The following is a 21883-nucleotide window of genomic DNA, read 5'->3' as shown; positions in this document are numbered from 1 at the left end:
GTTCATCCGTTTGAATGCATTTCCTCTCTTATGGTGGGTTGTTTTTTTTTTAAGCTACTGAACGCAGTTAAACCACGAGAAGTTGAATAGTACGAGTTCTTGAGTTCAGACAGAAACGTGGAATAAAAGCGGTGCCACTGGAGAACAGCTCCAGATGTCGCGTATTAAGCATCGAGGGCTTCAGCCAACATTTTGTTCCAGCCTAATTATTCCGGGCGGGTTGAAGAAGGTACTAAATTTGACTGAGCTGTCACGGCTTTTCATGGTGGTCTTGTGTGTAGTGCCGATATGACGGGATGCAGGGTTAAATGTTGACCCCCCCCCCAAAAAAAGTCTTGAATCCTTTTTGTTTGTCGGCATTTTGTTGCCAATTTAATTCATATGGATTTCACAAACTAGTCTAGGACTACATTCCACCCGTGTCTGCAAAAATCACTGTTTACACCCCGAGACAAAGATACAATCACCTTTTTGAGTCTTTGGTGACTTCAATTGAAATGTATAAAATAAAAACAAAGTATCCTGGTAACTACTTTCAAACAGCAGGTAACTAAAAGAGAAACGATGCATGTCACTGGATCATCTCCTTCACATTAAAGATAACAAGTGGTGTTATCACTTCAGTGTATTACATTTAAATGGCAGGTAACTTTAATCTGTCGTTTATCTGTCGTCATAGCATCACTTCTTTCCATAAAAACCCTTAAAAATGACAACCGAGTACCAATTATCAAGAATAAAAGAGATCGAATCTCTTAAAACAGTTGTTGTGGACATGTGTTTTAAAAAGTGCATTTTGTTGTAGTTTGCTTTAACAGTCTACTGTGTGCTGTTCTGCAAGAGCTCACCAGAGAGACAAACAAACATTTGGTTCAGTCAACTACTCGAGAACATGTTGGATACGAACCCCGCAGATCCCCCTGAAATATCTCTTCTATCCGTCTTTTCAAGTAATTAATGTGTTTAACTTTCCATCCTCGCCTTTACTTCCAACCAATACTCCTAAACGTCACAAGCAGCAGCTTCATCTGCGATCTGCTCTCTACTCTCATGCTTAGAGATTCGTTCGTTAAAAGAGGAAATGTCCGTGAGAGGAAAAGGCAATGGTAGACAAATCAGAAGCTACAGTAAAAGCTACTTTAAATTCAGAAATAAATAGACAGTCTGTTTGCATAGCCTGGAAGTGATCACTACGAAGGAGGTCCTTTCATCTGGGATGATCTTCTCTGGGCTCCGACGCTGGTCCCGGATCTGTGCAGGAGGCCATCGTCGGCTCAAAGCGCCAGAAGAGAAAACAGCCGCCGATCTACAGTGTCGCAGCCGAGAGCAGCGGTTACCTGGACGAGAGGAGGGCAGGTTAGACCGTTAAATGACGTCTTACACGGATCATAGTATTTACCGGTATTGTTCCTGATCAATAACGAGGATAAACACAACTCTGCCGGTCTCACACACGCGGTTCATTCAGTCTCTTATGACTGAATCCAAGCTTTCATTTCATTCCCGTTACCTTTCCCTCAGGGGCAGATTTGGGTTGCTGAGGAAGGACATCTGCTGCTCCAGGCTGCACACGCGAAAGGCCAGATAGCAGGATGAGAGGATGAGGAGGATGATGCTGAAGGAAGAAGACCAGACACACACACACACACATCAGGGGAAGGACGTACAAAAGCTACACAGCTGTAATGTGAACCGATGAACACTGGGAGGCAACGTTTCACTTCCCGTCAACTCCGTCAGACTTTGGCAAATCAAGTGTGCTTTCTATTCCTGCTGAACTTTTACTAAGCATCAAAACAAAGTTCCAGAGATGTTAAATGTGGCCACTGCTTCACAGTCGTTCGTGGAGTGAAGGAAACATGTTTCTTTCTGTTTCATCTTTACTTTTCAGTCCAAACCTCCAGGAGCAGAGAGGGGATCACCTGCTCTCTGAAGGTGCGAAGGCCTCACGACCACCAGGCGAAGGACGGGTCTCTGATCGCCGCTACGCCACCGAGCCGGTGGAGCAACGAGGGCACAGGCAACTTATTTGACGCTCCGCACTGAATCTTAATAATTAAGTTTGTTCTCATCAGAGGTCGGATCCCCCCGGGTTCGGTTTGACAGAGTGAATTGGCCACGATTTATGCCTCCATGTTAATGCATAAATCGTGTGTGTGTGTGTGAGTCAGCTGTCGGAGGAGGTGACGGTGGTGTCGGTGTGTCGCTCTGTATACTCACAGTAGGGTGAAGAACTTGAGCAGCTGGTACTCCATCTGGCCCAGTTCTGGCTCTGATAAAAGACCTCTGTCTGTTTGCAGAGCTCGCTCTGTAAAACACACACACACACACACTATAACATTAACCCATCAACAGTACATGGCCTGACTGCGCTACATGCTTCACTTTCAACAGTGCCGGCCCACCTGTTAGAGCAACAATATGAACTTTACAGCCCGAAAACAAAACACAAAAAAAAAGTAATTTTTAAATTCTGGTCGTAGATAGAAAATGTCAGTGTGGAATTAAATAAAAATAATCAACACTGGGAGCTGTTATATAACCTTGTTGTTGTCACAGGGCAAACATCTCAACCAAGAGTTTGAGGACAAACCAACCAATTTATATATAAATAAATAGAGAAAGTAAGAAATGATACAACGAGAAAACATAGTTTTTGCCTGTTGAGTTAAACAATAAATAAAGAGTTATGTAGTTTTTCATTTAGTGTTCATTTAAGGTATTGCATGGAGGAAGGGCTCATCTCAATCATCAATCATTTAGTGATTTATCATCACAGCCTGAATCTCTTTTTGTGTGATTCATTCAATCAAATATGCTTCGTTCTACATCTTGCAGTGACATCATCTGCCAGCTCTCCACAGCCGCGATGCTAACGTGCACGATCACGTGCTGGACAGCAGAGAACATTAATGTAGGTCAGTGTTGAGAAACGGACGGTCAACTGTCCTCGGATAACGTGGACATTGTTTGTGATCATCTCCCCTTAATCTGAAGCGCCCAAAGCTTTCTGATACAAACCGCTGCACCGTTTAATCTCCATTTGGAGCTTTGTGTGTCGTTGCATAAGAGAGACGTTGCCATCCAGAAGCAATTACTCTTCTTTCACGCTCACACACGCAGAAATTCACCCAAAAAGCTTAAAGGGCGCTAGCTCGCGCACACACACACACACACACACACACACACACACACACACGTGCATCCAGGGTATCCTATAGAGGAAAAGTCAATTTGAAGAGTCTTTCCTCTGACTCACTATTACTTCTCATTATTGAGTGGACAGACTTCCTCGTCCCCCCGTACACATTGACCACATAACGGCTGTCCGTGTTCTTAAGATTAATAGCCAATCTGTCGCTGGCAAAGCAACTTAATTACATTTTGTTGGACGAGAACTAAAAGGCTGCAGGCGGCTTTCCCTCTCAATGCGTTATTGATTATTAACTGATCCCTGCAGGATGAGTTGAAAGCTCGGAGCACGGAGGAATAGCACCCCGCCTCGCGTCACCTTCCAGCGGCTGCTCTGGTTTGAAGGGCGCGTCGGCGGCGCTCAGGCTGCTGGTGGAGTTGCCCAGGAGGTCGGGGAGGGAGGAGGACACGGACACCACGGAGGGTTTCCTCCTCCACTTCAACACCGACGGGAACTCGTCGACCACCGGGAACTCGTCTGGAGCTGGGAACTCGTCCTGTGGCACAGAGGAGAGCGGAGGATGGAGATGACTACTGACTCGCAGCGATATAACTGCATAACAGACAGTTTGGCTTTTTTTTCTTTCTAGACTTCAATCATATTTTGGTTTTGTGAACACTACATGGGAGTGAAACCCTGAAACGAGCTATTTCCACACCACGAAGGTGATGCTATAAATGCGTTATAACCATTCAAGGGAACAACTATGGCGCCGTCTTTCATCCTTGCTATTTGTGAAAAAAAAGAAAAGAAATAGTAATTCATGAGAAAGTGTAGTTATGAATGTTAATGAACACATTTTGTTACACAACTTTCCCACCCAAAATCTGCTTCAGTTAATGACTTAACCAAGCGATAGTAAATTATTTATTAGCATAAATAGCTGACTGCTATCTGTCGGTTAAAGCTTCGATAAGCAACAACGGGAAGAGATATTCAGCAAGGTCACCAAATCTCAATTTCTACAACTTCTGATTACAAATCAATTCAAGCATCTTAACATTTTCCGTGTTAAAGTATCAAAGCTCGACAAAAGCTTCCACGAGCCCTTTTTTCTTTAAACATTTTCAGTTTAGACGACAACTTAAAACATCTCAATACAAACGCTGTTCTGTGATGCAGTGGCCTCTAGTGTGTGTGCACACACACACACACACACACACACACACACACACGGTGACTTCACTTTGATAGAATCTTGTCGACTCGAGGGATTATTCACCGGGCGAACGCAGCTGTAACAAAATGTCTGTGTAGGAATGTGAGTCGGATGTTCGTGTAATTAGGGAACGTTGTCGGAGGCCTTTAGACCAATAGGGAAAGCACATTGGAATCATTAAATATTAGGAGGTGTTGACACCCACTTGCATCTTTCTAATTGTATGAAGACTGACCAGCGATAACGTCGGCTCCTCCATGAACTGCTTCAAGCTCAGACTTTTCCCGTTGACCTGAAGAAAAAGGAAACAACCTCATCAACTTGGACTCACACCACACGATACATGGAATAAATCGAGAGTACGCATGCGATAATATCCGACCCCTCTGACCTGAAGGTGTGTGCAGATCCTGCGCAGGACGTCGTAGACACTGTCTCTTGATAGCAGAGATACAAAGACATACTGAGGACATAAAAGAGACAAACAGTGATGCCGAAAGCCTGTTAACATTCTGTTAATAATGCTGCTTACAGCTTGAAATAGTCCCTTGACACACAGAAAGGATTACAGCAGCTCATTTGTGAGCGATTCTCTCAAATGTGTGTTGATGCAGTTGGAGGTGTAATGAACAACACAGATAAGCTGTATACTAAAATGAGATTAGATGAGACATGATATTAAACCTTAACGAGCCCTGAGCTGGAAACTGAATTAAGAAATAGATGATAGATAAATAGAAGATTCTCTATTTCACGTGTCGGCCTGTTTTTGATGTTAGTCGTTTATCACCTCATTTTATGCACAGAATGAAACAGCACTTTGGAACTGCCTGCTCCTGTTGTGAGTATGCAATCGTTGCATTGAGGCGCGTACTCAGGTGCATAGAACTACACAGTGGCATTTCTGGGAAAGAGTCCACATTTTCTGGAACTAATTTGGAGCAAAACACTCGAGGGATTCATAATCTGGGTCACAGAGAGGATATCGCTCTCATTGCATTTCTGCTGCGGTCTATTCTTTCATGAAAAACTAAGAGCGACAGCTCGAGGGGGGAAAAGCCGGCACAAATATCCCTCTGACCTGGATAAACATCACCGCACCTTTTGAATGTATCCACGGGCGTCTGAGCCGCGTGTCCTGTTGTATCTCTGCTGACGTAGAATGAGCTGAGAAATGACAAACAAGGCCGGACCTGGTTGTTCCAGACAGGAGCCGTGAACTCTTTACCTCATAAACACGAGTGAGAACGTCCGTACTGCAATGTGATGCGCATTACACAAGCTCGCACACATGAGATACACTCAGCTTCATGTTCGCACATTAATCTGAGCTCACGTGCAAAAAGGAAAATCTGCCTAGTCACGAACTTCATTAATTATTAATGATTAGTGTTATGAATAAAGGATGGAGCCGTTAGATCACATGCGTACTGTTGGGTATGTATATGTGAGTGCGCAGAGTGGAGGATGTGAATATCTGCGGAGCACTTCAGAACATGAGCTATTTCTGAACTTTGTGACGACTGCCTTATCTCTGAGTACCGGCCTGCTCCGTGTGTGTGCGTGTGCGTGTGTCTGCTCTCACTAGAAACATGCACATCATTCTGTGGTCTAGTTCATTGCATTGAGCGGAAAGATCAATGGGGACGGAAAAAAGGAAAAAAGGAACCAACTTTCTATGCTGATTGACAAATAAAGCAAATTCATCTGCAAACCGGTTATCCTGCACGCACAGGGTTGGCGGGGGGGCTGCAGGCTATCGCCAGCCAAACAAAGCGCTTACACAGAGACACACACAACCGTGAGGCGACAGTGCTGACCACCACACCACCGCCGCCTTAAAGCCAATTCATTCAAGTAAAAAAAATAATAAAAAAGCATACCAATAAAATATTTGTCCTTGAATTGAAATCAGTAGCTAATTTGTTTAAAAGGTGTTTTAATCAAATACATTTTCTTGCGAATGGGAAACAACGCCATGAATATACGAAGGCAGCGCGGGCGAGAGGGCCGGTAAATCTGCTGAACAACAAGTCTGTCTCCAGAATCGCTGACTTATTCTGCTCCAATTCACCCTTTAATATGTGCAACGCTCCACGCGTCAGTGCTCGCGCCGCTCTTCCGTTATGGATTTGAGCTACAATGCTAACAAGTAAAAACTACAGTCCCACATTGGGAGGCGGATAGTCACACAGTAACATTATTTTATTTCTCTTATGGAACGCGCTGAACACATCCGTGTATTTGCTGGTCCCTCTTTTCAGAAGACTGACAGGTCGTTGAAGACACAAAACCCGGGCTGCTAAAATTAGCTTCCCGCTATCATTTTCAATGGAGCGTTGGGGCCTGACGAGAAGGCGAAAAGTACATTGTGTCTTTGAAGGCTGCACTTGATGACAGGTCGAGTTGTGGGAAAGTTAAGAGGCCTTAAATGGTGGGAAAAAAAACATGATAAATACATCGTGCTGCCATGACGGCGCTCCACGCCGCGTCTATCTATAGCGCCGCGCTGTTTCTTTCCATCACACCTTCTCCCGGAGAAGCCGGGCCACGCTGCACTAATCGGCACACGAGTATTTTGGGTTTTCGCAGCAGGCCCGGGGACGGGGGAAGTGTCACCTTCTGGCCGGTGTCCGTGGTGATGGCCAAGCCGTTGGGCACGAGGCCGGCTGTTTTGTGCTTCTTCACCAGCCTCACGGTAACCACGGGGATGGGCACCTGAAGGGGACGGACGATAGCGAGCTTCAGGAGACACGCGGAATGCAAAGTGCTGAGAGAACAGGCAAGTGGACATGTCAAACGCGTCTTGTTTCAGTCAGAATGTGGGGAATGCGGCCCGAATCAGTAGCTTATTGTCTCTCGGATGTCAGGAGAGGTTTGGTTTCGAGGAAATGAAGGTAAGGGGGGGGGGCAGCGCACTACATCAGAGGGGAAATGGCATAGCTGGAGCAGGTCAAGGGGTCAGTGTGTCTACCTGTTGTTATACATAATTCCACAGTGCAGACAGACAGACAGAGTTCTTCTATGTGACAGTCAGCTCACACCGCTGGACGACTTTCAGTCAAATAATTTGTCCCGCTGTGTGTAGTCGGCCTGTCAGAACGTGACTGGGAGACGTCGGTCACTTTGAGTTTATCCAGCTGTCTGTCCGTCCGTCCGTCCGTCAGTCAGTCTCTCGTACCTTGATGTCTTTGCCGAAAAGGTTGGCATAGAAACACAGCCAGTTTCTGGAAATGTAGAGGCGGCCTTGTAGAAGGATATCTCTGAGAAGAGCACAGGAGTACACTGGGGACGGGAGAGAGAGAACCCGAGTGATTGCACCATCGTCGGCTGGATGAAGGCTTATCAAAGACAGAGAGACACTGACGCGAGACGGACGCAGAGAACAGAAAGGACAGCAGATAAACAGTGATTACAAAGGCTGCTGTACTTTTTCAGATACTGAAAATAATTTAGTGTGTCTTCACCTCAGTTTGACTAAAATACAGGTGTACATCAACATGTTAGATACGAAAAAGAGAAACCGAACACAGACAATGCTGAAAAACGTTCAGCATTATTTATCCTTATTGTTCCATAAATTACAAGATAATTAACTCATTGTTAAAAGCGGTGACTTAATTGTGAATTGACGAATCCTGAACGTTCTAATATCGTTGTCCTCGTCGTCGCTGTGCGTTAGTCGCCTGGAAGACGAGCCGAGGAGGAAAGTACAAATGACAAACAAGCGAAGCACATTGACAAGTCCAAGAATGTCAGCAGGCAGATCAATCAAACTAGCACAGAACAGACCCCCCCACCCCCCCCCCCCCCTCCCGGGAGCTCGAAGGAGCACGTTACCTTTCATGAGGATCTCCTCCTTGGGCACACACTGGAACAGTTTGTGGTACTGCGAGTTGTACTTGCTGACGGTCTGCGCAGAGGGACAGGGCAGAGTCATGAGCAGCTCCTTGGCCGAGCGGCCTGCCTGCAGAGCAACGCCGGCCACTCCACCACCTCCACCAACCACGCCGCCGCCGCCGCCGCCGCCGCCCACTTTGGCTCCGCTGGCCGCCGCCCCCACTCGCTCCCTCAGAGGACGCGAGCTCTGCACCAGGCTCAGCACGTTGGCGCCGTACACACACACACACTCGCGCACATCCAGGGCCTGGAGCAAGCCGCTGCAAGACACACACTGAGGCCCTGTCGCCGGTCAGCGCTGGGGGGGCCCCCAGACCTCCCCCTCCACCCCCAGAGGAGTGTCTACCTCTAACCTACGTGCACCTACACACACACACACACACACACCGACGTGTACAGCTACACACACGTACACTACGAGGGAGTCACAGCAGCAACGACACACGGCTCTTTCTCCGAAACTGAAAGGCTCCCTGTTCTCCGTCTCCGATGCTCCTCCAGTGACTTCACACTTTTTGAGCACCGAGCCGACGCCCTCCCTCTCCTCCTGCCTCCTTCTCTCTCACACACACACACACACACACACACACACACACACACACACACACCCCTGCTCTCTCTCGGTTGAAGCCCCCTCCTCTCGCTGCCTTCCTTCCCGGGTGTCGGTTTGTCTGCAGTGGCAGTCGGTGACACGTAAAAGTCAGACATTTTCCTCCCCTCTGAGCAAACAACAGGTCTCATTAACTCCCCTCGGAGCTCCAGCTATCTGCCACCTATTTGCCCCCCCATCCCTCCCCCGTGTCCCGCCTGCTCGTACCGGCTCGGTTCATCTTTCAGTCGTCCGCTGCTCTGGTTTTTGTCTGGCTATTAATACCTCGGTGGAGCGGCGGCTGTCGTGGGGAATATCTCGCTGTGGGTGAATTATCACCACTTGGTTAATGTACGCCGTCTGCGTCAACAATTAGACCATTAGTCTGTGGGAGGGGGGGGGGGGGGGTCGGATTTTTTCCCTCTGGGTTAAGATGGCGTTCTTTCTGTCACTCGTACGAAGGCTCAGTTTGTCCGGAGCAGTGCAGCACGTCTGCGTCGTAATAATTTAGGATTATATAATAATTATATAATACCGCTGAGCCTGTGAATAAAGATTTGATCATTTGCTTGCCGTTCAGTTTCAGGTGTTGAGTGCAACGTGGTTTTATAATAGTAGTATAGTAGAGGAGCATTCTGTGGTCAAACGTGGTCATTGCTCTCACATGTATAATTGCAGCGTGTTATTTTTCTCTAGCCTTTTAGAAAGTGATCATATATGATTGAGAAGAATTAAAGAGATCAATTATGTAAAATGTAATATGCATCAGATCACAAATTGTTGTGTGACATTGTTTTTGGTCACGATCTGACAAATATCTGCTGCAGTTTGAAAGTGAGAGAAATGCCTTTCAGTCGAGGAATCACAAAACGAATAAACCATTTTAGAATAAACGTTTGGGTGGAAATGAGTTTAACTGGTCGGATGTACCAAGGATCAGCAGCAAGAGACGGACCAGACTCACCGAGCCCCGGTAACATTTCTTCACATCCTCATAGGACAGGTCTTCAATCAACTGAAACCTGCAACACAAGCAAGAATACACTTAGAATGAAAGTGTTTACATCTCATAAATAATAACTATTCCGTATGAAACCTCCCTGCTCGCTCTCAATGTACTACTGGGATAAATTAATATATATATGTTGCACATTTGAAGGCAGATTGATGCCTGAAGGCGCCAACTGGTTCTGAGCTTGCGTGCGCGTGGCAATGTGTGTGTATTTTATGTGTGCGTGCGTGTACATTGCGTGAAAATCCCAGCTGGGTCAAAGCGTCCACGTGACTAGTTAATCATCAGTGAGTGCATAACTGCAGGGAGACGGAGGCTGTCACAAAACAACACAATCAAAGATAAATATTGAGTTGTTTAAACACAAATAGTGACCATGCCAGGAGATTGTCCATGTTGTTCTTTTTATAGACAGAGCGCTTGAACACACACACACAGCATCGAGCTTGCCTCAGGAGGGGCAGTCAGAACGGTGCAGCAGATGTCACAGCATGATACTCATATCCATTACTAATGCAGACAGAACCACCGAGCAGATAAAATGTGGTATAATCGGCCCTCTAAGGAAAAGGTCACTGAAATGGACTGCTGGCCCGGTTAAGATGCCTCAAAGAAAATAAGATGTGTTTATGCGACCATAAATTGTGATAGGCCAGATGTTTTTGAGCTGTTATTTTCTCTTCCCTTTCTTCCTGCGTCTTTCTGTGAGCGCAGGGTGATTGACAGGCGAGCAGGGCCGGACGATGCGCTAATACGAAGAGGCTCCTGCTCCGGGAGTTACTGATGGAGCCGAAGCTCCGGCAAAACAACAAGTTGTAGCTTTTTGTTTACTGTGATGGATTATCTCACTCTGCAGAAGCCATTTTCATACGGTGCCGCAAAGAAAGGCATCGATTTGCCTCCTCTCACCCAAAGCCTTTTGACTTGGTGACAGTATCAGAAGCCATTTATTGACACATGTGTTACACAAAGAGTCACTTGCTACATAGGTGCAATATAAGAAGAATAAAATAAGGAAACATTGTTATTTATTTTCCCTTTCATGCCAATAAAGCAACGGATTCAAAGTGAATGAAATGATCCACAACTCCGGCCAGAAAAAGACCCAAGCAGGGTTAAAGTGTCAAAGAGCTGAGTGGGCTAACAGATGCTAAGCTGCCTGCTGTCTCTCTGCGTGTGTGTGTGTGTGTGTGTGTGTGTGTGTGTGTGTGTGTGAGAGCAGGAAGAGGCTGTTGTTTGCAGCAGAGCAGTACAGTTGTGACAGCGCCAGCGCTGCTCTCCAGCTGGACGCTTTACAGACACTTAATGCGATGCATTAGTCACTTTACATCCCTTAATTATTAACTTCAAAAGCGCAGCAAGTGAATCCGTAAGTAAAGACCTTCAACGCGGCAAACTAGACTCCTTCCCGCTGTGAAGATGTCACTTTATGTTCAGTAGATTTTGTCCATCCACAAGAACATAACTGCGGTTATTGTACACATCCGGTGCACCGAGTAGATACAATACCCGTGTCTGAAGTCTGACTTCCTAAACAATCTCAAAGCAGTTTAAATCAGATTAGAAACAGTATATATAAGAAATCCATAACCAAACTAAGCTAAAAGCTTTCAAAAAAGACCAAAGCTGACGTGCTTCTTCTGATTACTTTACGAAGCTTCTCCTACATGTGAAAATGAACGATTATCCTCATGCAAATCCCCCTCGTAGAAACAGCATCCCATTATCTCGTGACCATGTTATGAACAACAGTGCATGCGTGCGGCTCGCCGTGCCTGCTGGGCGCTGCCTATAAATAGGCTCCGCGGTGGCTGTGCACACCCAGGTGGAGAGAACGGAGTAGATTATTAAAAACACAGGCAGCTCTGTGGGGACGAACCGGCTCCGCAGCCCTCGCTCTCCATCTGTCTCTGGCTCTTACGCAAGAGTCAGGTCTTAATCAATACTGCTGGTACATCATGGATGCCGGGCGAGAGTCAGAAGGAAAAACGCTGCAGGCGATTTCCCCTCTCGGGTGATATTTAGCACAGCTGTGAGCGCGGTGTGTGTTTGTGTGTGTGTGTCGCAGTTTATTCTTTTTATACAGAGGGTATAAACAAGGTCATGCCGGAAACACTTGTGCGAAAATGATGGACAGTCAAGAAATAAAAAAAAGCTTCACCAGAATGTCTCTTAAGGTTTATTTGGCGTGTTATTCAGAGTGGTTTGAAATGAATTCCCAGGAGGGGAAGAAAAAAAAAAGTCTTCCAGCTGAAGCAAAAACTTGTTGTTAGGTTTCTACACAGCAGCAGCAAAATAAGTGTGTATTTCCCACCGGCCTGAAGACTCTGAGGACAGTGAAATTCAATGTCCAGTATAGACGCTCAAAAATAATTTACCACAAAAACTGGGGTTTGGAAATGAAGCTGCACCAGTGTACCAGCTTTTAGCACAATGAGCTGAAGCTCAGAGTGCGTGTGTGTGCGTGTGTGTGTGTGTGCATGCGCCTCAGACGTGTATCTCAGTGCCCTTGGCAGTGAGGCCGAGTGGTGAAACTAATTACAAGCTCAAAGAATCCTAAATTGAATCCTAAATTAGAAAGCGAACACCTCCCATCGGTGGCCGGTGCAGCAGTGGACTCCCAGTCAATAATTCAGCTTGAAGAGACACATTTGGCAAAAGATCGGCGTGATGAGAGAAGTGGAGGAGCTTTCAAAATGTCCCCAGAGTTTAGAATCAAAGCACCAAAGGTCCTCATTTGAAACAAAGAGACGTTTCATACAGATGTGAAAGTGAAGCATATCTTCTTATGTTCCATGAGCTGGATATTTTTAAGCTTTTATTAAAACTGTAAAAAAGCACTTACGTTATTGCAGTTGAAAGGCCATATTTTGAGCAATAACTGTAAAAAGCTTAAATAGGACTTGTTTACAAAGGCCCGTAGTGTACTAAACAAACACACGTTGATTGACAGACTGACAGGTGTGCTAAGTCCCTCCCATTCCCTGAACCCACTAAGAGCCTTCAGCACTAAATCTCATCCCAGAACAGATTCCCCGGGATTACAGCGCTCCTGCCTCCAATCCTTCTTATGCAACACACTCCTTTGGTCTGCAGACACACACACACACACACACTCATATGTGCATATGGACAGTTTATTTCCTGCCTCTTTGTGTGCGTGTGCGTGCATGTTTTACCATTGTTTGACATCAAATACAACAGCAATGAACACAGAAAAGAAGGGCTGTGAAAATAAATCTCCTGTGGCTGTAACCCATGACCAGGATACAGATGGTGTGTGTGGGCGGGGGAGGGAGGGGGGAGAGTGGATGTGTGTGTGTGTGTGTGTGTGTGCGAGCCTGCCTGAAGTGGCCGTGCGCGTCCTCGTCCTTGCAGTGGTCCAGGTCCTGTGTTGCGAGGAGGCCCGTTTCTTCGCTCTGCTCCTGCTGCTCGGTCATGCTCTTGGCCCTGAACACACAAACGCAAACACGCGGCGCTCCGTTAACAGCGGGCGCTCCTCCCCGCCGCCGGAACGTCGTGTACCGCACGCTGGCAGAAGAAATTTCAAAAATGCTGTTTGCTTTCGCGTCCGGGTTCGGCTCTGAACGGGAGACAAACAGGTGGACTCTGTCTTTAAAATCAATGCAGCTGTGATGTCAAAGTCTGATTTTGTTGGATTAATAACGCTGACTCAGCACAACGAAGCTGCTGCGCTCTTGATTTGTTGTGCAAACGGGGTCGGTGTCTCCTCACAGAGGTCTACAAAGACCTGGAGCACCTCGGAGGTTGTGCAGATGGCTGACCTGACGTGCTGCTGCGAGATGACTCAAAACAGTTTTATTCTTTACAAATGCACTTTTCAGCACCAGATGTCTCTAAATGAGCTTATGGAGAATCAGAGAAAGCCAAAGAAATGACCATGAATCATATTAATGTGAAACTACTTTTGCCAATGCATCCATACATTTAAGTTAGTTATTCGTTGCTGTTAGACAAGTATAGTTATCAATTACTTTTCTTCCACGGTTTCAGCCCAAAAAATATTAACTATACACATCCATTGATTTTAGCCAATGTATTTTTTGTTTTGTTCAACGAATGTCTGCTCAGGTGCACGTAAAGTCACCGCTGGTTGCGTAGTTATTATAAATATATGAATATCAGCAGTGAGTAATCCTATTTAGCTTCTTATTTTCACCCTGAATGCAAATACAAAGATAAAAGCAGGTCACTTCCTCTCAATGCGATGCAGTACCTGCCACCTTCTACGCTTCTTCCTCCCCTCTGCACATCAACAGCCACCTGCCCCGAGCCATATTTCCCTCTGGGAGGGGGGGGTTACCACCTGCCCTGGTATAATTACAGGTGTTGATGGCAATGTGCTCCAGCGTGCAGTTTCCAGTGTATTATCTTTAATTGGCCTAGAAGCTTCACGTCAGCTGCTGACCCGTTCAAACAATGAGGGCTTCTTGCAGGCTTTTTTTTTTTTTTTACATCTGACTGGTCATCCGTGATCACAGGGCAGGAGGCGAAGGGCCCGTTGTTAGAGGAGCGTTTGTTGGGTCCTTTCACCTTAAGCCTGCGGTTAAGGTATCTGATCCCAGATGTGAGCCTGAGGGCCAAACAGAGCCCTGTTGTGTTGTTTTCACTGCACTTAGGAACAATGTTCAAAGGGGCCGCCTGTAGTTGCTCTCAGCTTGTCTCTGCAACGAGTATTTTAATCAGATTCCCGGGAGCAGTAGCTCTGGGCACAGAGAATATTTAAGAAACCAATTTTGACAAAATCACGGAGATGCATTCTTACATATTCTAAAAAATGAATAATGTAAAATGGGTCAATGGATGCAAATTAAAACTTCCCTAGCACCATAAAATGATTAGTTTATTATATTTTGGGTTGATTTGGGTCCTCTACCTGAAGGCCAGGGATCGTTTGGACACCACACTGTGCCCACTGGGTCTGACGGCACAGGAAACAGACTTTGGAAGGCTTGTTTGTGACCCGATTCACAAAACTGTTTGCTTAAAGTCTAAAAACCTTATGAAACCCACAGCGGCCGGAGTCACACTGTTGTTTACACAAGCAGCCTGGGGATAAACATGCGCCGTGAGAAGAAAGGGGTCTTTTTTTTAGCCATAGAATTCTATCAGTCTTTGGTCTCATTTGATCTGTGCAGCTTTCAGGGAAGTGGAATTGAATAAATGAAATGATCCAAAATAACGCAATAACTATAAATATCCCCTGTGATACCAACACATGCGATTTCCCTCGCAGAATATACACGTTTCTACAGTAAATTAGTGAATTATGCTTAATGCTGCAGAATAAATACACCCAGAAGCCCCCTAATGAGGATTTTTCAAGGTAATAATCAACAAACAGTTTACAGGTCGAGCCGGTTTCTTACAGAATCATTCAATTTTCACACAATTGTTCCTGCTTGCTAGTTAGTTACACACATGAGACCGTTCCCGGAGTTCGGAGCTCAGATCCGACGGCCTCGTCAGCTCCCTCAAACCTTCGATTATATTGAGTGCCAATTATTTTAAAGATCTATGCAGCAGGGTCCTCAAAGGCTTTTCTCAGAGCTGCTGGTCTCCTCCAAAGTCAAGAATTATTCATTAAAAATGAAGGTCTTTTGGACACAACTTTGGCCCAACTTACAACACAGTTACAATAATCAAATAACCAAAAGCCAATTGCCATCTAAAAAAGCCGGGGCTTTTGAGGGCCCCCGGGGCAGTCATCCATTTAGCTTGTTGGTGTTGGGAGGGCCGATGGTTAAGCTGGTTTAACTTTAACTCGGAGGCGTAAAGGACCATTTCCTTCAACAGGACAAACAGCTCCGGTGTGGCAGAAGAAGTGCAGCGATGTGGAAAACTTTGGTGCATCCTGAGGAACAAGAATGTGGGTTAATCGGTTTGGTTACGGTTCCATATTTGCCTCACGACAAAACTGCATTATCCCCTGAGTCAATTAAAACATGTGTATATGTATTGTATCTCCGCCGCGTTAGCACCCACTGCACCAAAACAAGCGGGCAACGACTTCACATTCGAACACAGAGGGAGACGTTAAACTACAAGTTAACTGCCTTCGTGGCCTTTAAAACCTTTTTTTTTCACCTTTTTCGAAGAAACGACTGTTAAGTGAAAAGAACCCACCTCTCCTCTGTGTCCTTTCTCTCAGGAGACAAACATTTTGTTCTGTCACGAGACAACCTCCAATCCAATAAACTAATCTGGTTACGGTTCCCAGCCGCTTGGATCGTTGCTTAGGAATCCCTGCACTCTGCCTGCCGCTCACTTCCCCGTTGCCCACAACACCAAAGTTGTTGTCCGCAAACGGCTGTCATAAGATTAGCAAAGTACAAAAGCAGATAAATTAGTTAAACCACAGTAATCAACCCCCTGACTTTGGGACAGTCATCCAGAGGAGATTAGGATGGCTGAATGTATCCAGACTGTCCTAAAAACACCCGATCATGGCCTTCCCTTTCTCTGTAGCCAATGTGGTCTGCTCTGTTTACAGGGGGTGTGTCGACACCACGGTTTAATTGTCTGAAAAGGGGAAGGGGGGGTCCTAGTTGAAAATGGACGTTTTTTGCAGTCTCAGCAGCCACGTGGGAGGCTTCCCATGTGTGGGACTCACAAAAACAAGGTGCTAATCAAAAATAAATACAAAAGGGAAAACCCGCTTCATTCCTCATCATCGGGATTTTCTTTCCCCCCCCACAGTGCAATTTGTCTTATCGTTGCACATTAACTTAATTTGTTCTTCTGGTATTTCACACAGTCTATGAAGCAGCCACAGAGGAACAGCCTTTGGACTCTTGAAATAAACCCCTTCGTTGTGCAAGCACCTCTAAACAGCCTTTGAAGACAGAAGTGTGTTTTTAAGACGGCACAAAGGTTATTTTTTTACTGAAGGCGCAAAATAATTACTCTGGAGGGTGAAATCCAAGAGGGATTTGTTTCGCAAAAATTCTTGGTGTTGTCTCATCAAGAGACCAAACACAAGTAATCTCTCTAATATTTAAATATAATAACACGGGAAGTAATATTTGAGACTATTGTATAAGGGACAATTAAGTGTCTGATAACATCGTGTTTTAATAACGTTCCACTGAATTTAAAATATGACTATAGACACATTGTATTACTTAAATGGATCTGTATCTACACTCCTTTCTCTTTTAATAAATAGCCTATAATCAACAAATGCCAAAACCATTGTCAAGCTCGTGAGGAGAAGCATGGTTAAAACGCGAAAAATACACAACGCTTCAAAATAAAAGCGAATTCTTATGAAATACATTGTGTATAAGCGGCATTATGTTTATTATACGTTATTTACATATCGTAACCAAACGAATCACGGTATAAATGTAACTATTCTGTTCGGGGGCTATTCAAGTGATTGCTGACGAATATTCGCCATCAAATCAAAAAATCACGAGGTTATGTTCGGTTGTTCGTAAGTGCTTTTATTCTGAAGTCTCTACCAGCATCCCGCACGCTTCCGCCCCCTAGCTTCCGGTGCACCTAACGGCTCCTACCTGCAGCTTCACAAGTCACCTCTACTCGCGTTTCCGCCACGTCGTCGCCTCGTATCCCCGCAAAACTCGTCCGTTTCCCGCTGAAATCATTTCATGTTCTTTTATCCGCGCACAGGAAAAAAAAAAAAAAAAAAAAAAACGCCGACGAATGAAAGTCGGGTTTTAGGGGCCGAGCTGCCGTGAGGCGGCGTAGAAGCAGACGGAGAGAAGGTGGTGTTGAGGGAGAGCCGCCGAGGGAGGTGCTGACGGAGCCGTGACCTCCTCACAAGTGTGTCTTGCGTCCGAAGGGCTGAGCTTACCGACGGCCCGCTGCGGGCGGTGCGCGCGCTCCCGGCGGATTGAACCGCGGCCGTTTTCTCCCTCCGTCTCCTGCCGACCGACGCGCGCTGCCGCCGTCTGACCCGCTCGAACGTCGCAGCTTGTTTTTTAATGAATGTATTCAAAGTGATGCAGAAGAAAGAGTCGGATTTTTTATTAAGCGGCGTACAAGTAAAAAAAAATAGTCCCACGACAAGAGAAACATTCAGATAATTATTGTATTGTATTTTATATCACATCTGTGCCTTTTTTATTCACTAATGAAACCCTATCCCTTTTTTTACATTCTTAATACACTACACGATATAGTATATTTTCTTAGTTCAATGCTGAATCATAATCGTAGCATATATTTCTTTAATTTAAAAAAATAACTGAGTCAAATAAGTGTTATGAAGAAAGTCACATCTCAAAACTGTACTTCAGTAATGTGCAACTAAATGTACCTCCTCTGAATATTAGCATCAAAATAAACTTCAAAGTAGTATCAAAGATGTAGCCTACTCATTAAACAGAGTAGCCCAGCTCAGAAAAATAAGAATCAGATAATTGGATCATAACTACTGATGTATTAATATGTAACAGTGGGGCCAATTAAATATAATGTTGTACACTGCTGAGTAGTTTACTCACTGAACAGCTACAAACATTCAGGCCTGCATTAATAAGTGAGTAAGTGAAATAAGCCACTTTCAGATCTAGTCATGATAAAGAAGGTATCAGATATATCAGATCATTAATACTTTATTGATCCACGGAGACAATTGGTCTCTTTACAGTTGCCTCCTTTGCAAAGTGCAGCGTAAACTGCAACCGGCTGCATGTAAACAATTTTATGGATTTTTTTAGTTTAAGGTTTTAAGTTATATTTTAGACTCCGATCAAGGAAGTATGTGCCACAATGAGTCTATGGCTCACCAATGGAAGTTTTGCAATATGTATATACCTGTAGAGTGGTTTCCCGCGGCAACATCCCATTAAACACGTAGAAATTGGAATCAAGCACTTGAGGCATAAAAAAGCAAGTTGGTAAACATTTTTAGATGTAGTCCAGATTCTAAATTCTCAAGTCTCATTGTTTCCAGTCAGCAGAATTTCTAAATCAATGAGGACTGAAATCTTTGTGGTTGGAAATTTTAAGAAAAAAAGATTAAGATTCTCTACACAATATTTAGAGCATAGTTAGCAGTAGCACTGTGTTAGCGCTGTTAGCACTGCTGCCACCAAGAATTTATATTTATGTTGAACTTAAACATGTAAATTTCACTACCATAAGCTTTCTTCCAGTCTACCCTTTTGTACATAAAGCAACATGTTACATTAATCGTTCCATTCTCATTATATATATATATATATATATATATGATATCTCTACTTAATAGTAGACTGTTGATTATCACCGTGTTCATCTTTGATCTCATTGTTTTTAGCATTTCTCAAATGACTTGCATGTGTACACATAACTGGCCATTAAAGCTGACCCAGATTCTTTGTGTATTTGTTAGTCAATGGATTATTTATAAGTGGAGTTCGTATGAACAAATGATTACTGAATACAGGAATGAGGCCATCATTCTGCTAATGATGCCAAGGCCCACAAAACAGAACAAAGGATTATTAACGGAAATCTGTAAATAGCATCAGCCTCTTTATTATTCTCTCTAAATATGGAATGAGTTAGCCCGATGGCATCCAATAAGCTCAGTGCTGTGTTTAATGAACACAGTTCCAATGAGTGAACATGCTGTGTCCAAGCTGCAGGTATAATAAATTGCCAAAATGTGGAAAAAATGTTTTATTCATAGAGATAACATTACCACTGACTGGAGATAAACATCTCCTTGTTTGATTTCTGTCTTAATTGCATGTATTTTAAATAATACGCATTTTAATTTTGTAACAACTGCTACAAAGGTAGTTTTTCCTAAATGCACACCCTGAATGCAAAACAACAAATCACAAAACAGGTCTCCCCGATGGTCGAGTTACTGTCCCACCCAGCTGCCCTGTTGGAGCATCTCCTCTGTGATTGGTCGAGATGGAACCAGAACCACTGACTGAATAAACGGCTTCTTCCTGGATTCCCCTCGTCAGAACTACTCGGGGACAAAGCGTGCCAAACATCGGCTGCACTTCCGGCGTGTGTCGCTGACTGACCTGGCTCTGCCGGCTGCTATCCTCTGACTGCAGTTACCATGAGGGTGGCGGTAGTCGGGGAGCTGGTAGTGTCTGTCCTGGCCTGGGGCCTCGTCGGCAGGCAGGGCCTTAGGGCTGGCTGCGTAGATAGTGCATCCCATGAACACCTCCTGGACGTCGCCCCTCCGTGTCCTGCGGCGAGCAGAGAAGAGACGTCCTCACGGTATCCGTCCTCCGAGCGGCCCGTCCTGTCCTGATGCCGGCCAGCTGCTCTGTGCAGAAAGCCATTGGCTCAGCACTTTGCTATCTTAACCCCTCCCTCCCTCTGAATCACTCCTCTAGTCAACCTCTCCCTCTCTCTCTCTCTCTCGCTCGCTCTCTATGGCCCTCCTCCCCCTCCTCCTCTTCCTCCCCCTCCTCCCTCTGCTGAGCCGAGAGCATCGAGGATAATCAGATTTCACATTTACACTCAACAAAATCATCCCCAGCGTAATCGCTCCCCAGTCACCAATGCTGCATTATGCTAATGCACGGAGCCCACCCTCAGTTCACCGGCATTAAGGGCAGATAAAAATATCCTTAAAGGACTGACGGCAGTCAATTCAACAGCAGACAGAGCTGTAATATGCAGTAGGTTGAAGTGATGCAGTGAGACGCCGAGTTGATGCAACTAACGGCCATTTCAATCATCTTAAGTCTGTAAATTGGTGTAAATCTGGGAAAACCTTTTAGCTCTGGAAAACTGCAGCGCATTATCTAAAAATGTCTTTGTCTCATCAGCAGTCTAAAGCTATTCAATAATATTCACCTTAAAATGATATAGAAAGCCTCGCGTATGAGGCACTGGATTTTTGCAAAATGATTTACTAAAACATTGTAAAACACGTTTCAAGACGTGTAGAAATAAACTGCTTTGAGTAATATGTTGGATAACGAGAACGTCAACTTGCAGAGACTACTTCTGGTACACAACTCTGATTCCTTTGTACTATTTACAGGCAGTAACATGTGGAGAAAAGATTGCGGTGCACCAGCAAAGACTAGTGAAGCTAAACGTGGATATTCAATAATGTTGAATTAAAAAATACTTCTAGGAACGACTTTGCACTTGTTTCATGAGAATTGAAACAGACTCATTTGGGTTTGCTAGAGCTCAGGTCAGGTGAGACTTTCCTTCTTCCGCAGAGGAGTTAACAATAAGCAACATATATTTTCAGAGAAAAAAAAAATGACTTTAAGGAAGCTGTATTTAACATTTAGGGCCAAAAGGGTCTTAAGTAGAGACAAGGTGGAGTGATAATAATGAAGTCCCCCCGCAGTTTACCACCACGGCTCCATTGTTAGCACCGTTAGCCATTAGCACCGTCAGCCATGAGCACCGTCAGCCATTAGCACCGTCAGCCATTAGCACCCGTAGCTCTGAGTCGCCTGGTCACCATGTTGAGAACCGTTGAGAGGCAATTGAAATTCTCCCAACATGAAACCTTGTAAACAGTTTACTGTGTCGGCTGGATGCAAAAGCGTGTCCATTTGTTTTTAGCCAAGTACATTAAAACTCCCGAAAAAAGACAATCTGATATTTAAGACGGCCGAGACGGACTGCGGCGTCTTTAGGGACACTGCTCTCCTGTGGCCAAATGTGCACTTTGCATTTTCTAATGTGCATTTCCAGCATTTTAACCCTGCGGTTGCCTGGCGACCCGTGCAGGGTGTACCGTCTCTCCCCTGAAGTTAGCTGGGATTGGCTCCCGCAACCCTGCATGAAGGACGAGCGGTTTGAAGATGGATGCATATAATTCTTTATAATGACAACTTTTTCTTTGTTGGATAAAACTTGTGTGTGATATTTTCAACAAATGTATTAACAATGTTTTAAATTGATATTCTTCCAACTAGTATAGTGTCAACTAATCAGTCAGGAACCAACATGTAAGGCAAACTGTTCATTCTTTAGAATAGTCTATTTACAATAAAGCAGTCGCTGAAGTTACGTAATAATATTCTACCAATATTACTTCGACCACAACACCTGAAC

At 44.9% G+C, this 21883-nt stretch overlaps 1 protein-coding gene across 17 annotated transcripts; it reads right to left on the bottom strand.

Annotated features, from left to right (window-relative positions):
• Positions 1-343: 343 nt before the first annotated feature.
• Positions 344-20270, bottom strand: gramd2aa (GRAM domain containing 2Aa). Of its 17 annotated transcripts, none has more exons than XM_040163983.2 (12): positions 19870-20270; positions 13199-13303; positions 9806-9863; positions 8193-8265; positions 7534-7637; positions 6972-7070; positions 4744-4815; positions 4588-4644; positions 3512-3689; positions 2221-2308; positions 1511-1615; positions 344-1337 (listed from the first exon to the last, which is right to left on the bottom strand). In XM_040163983.2, the coding sequence occupies exons 1-12, from the start codon at positions 20007-20009 to the stop codon at positions 1334-1336; spliced, it is 1083 nt and encodes a 360-aa protein (XP_040019917.1). In that variant the 5' UTR covers positions 20010-20270; the 3' UTR covers positions 344-1333. The 17 variants fall into 17 exon arrangements, with proteins under 17 accessions (XP_040019917.1, XP_040019906.1, XP_040019871.1 ...); XM_040163972.2 differs by having other exon boundaries at positions 4558-4644; positions 19870-20204; XM_040163937.2 differs by having other exon boundaries at positions 4558-4644; positions 8193-8526; positions 19870-20168.
• Between the last annotated feature and the right edge of the window lie 1613 nt (positions 20271-21883).

Source organism: Gasterosteus aculeatus, chromosome 12, assembly GCF_964276395.1.
Source record: "Gasterosteus aculeatus chromosome 12, fGasAcu3.hap1.1, whole genome shotgun sequence".
Taxonomy (NCBI): domain Eukaryota; kingdom Metazoa; phylum Chordata; class Actinopteri; order Perciformes; family Gasterosteidae; genus Gasterosteus; species Gasterosteus aculeatus.
The sequence above is the reverse complement of the archived record's forward strand: the minus strand, read 5'-3'. Positions and strand labels throughout refer to the sequence as shown.

Bases quoted from the DNA above. Each gene is read 5' to 3' on its own strand.
- gramd2aa (XM_040163937.2), bottom strand. From the start codon at position 20,009: ATGGGATGCACTATCTACGCAGCCAGCCCTAAGGCCCTGCCTGCCGAC. The intron at 8,527-9,805 runs GTGAGTCTGGTC...ACAGGGCCTCAG, and splicing joins AGAAATGTTACCGGGGCTCG to TGTGTGTCTTGCAGCGGCTT. The intron at 7,638-8,192 runs GTAACGTGCTCC...TCCCGTCCCCAG, and splicing joins GGAGGAGATCCTCATGAAAG to TGTACTCCTGTGCTCTTCTC.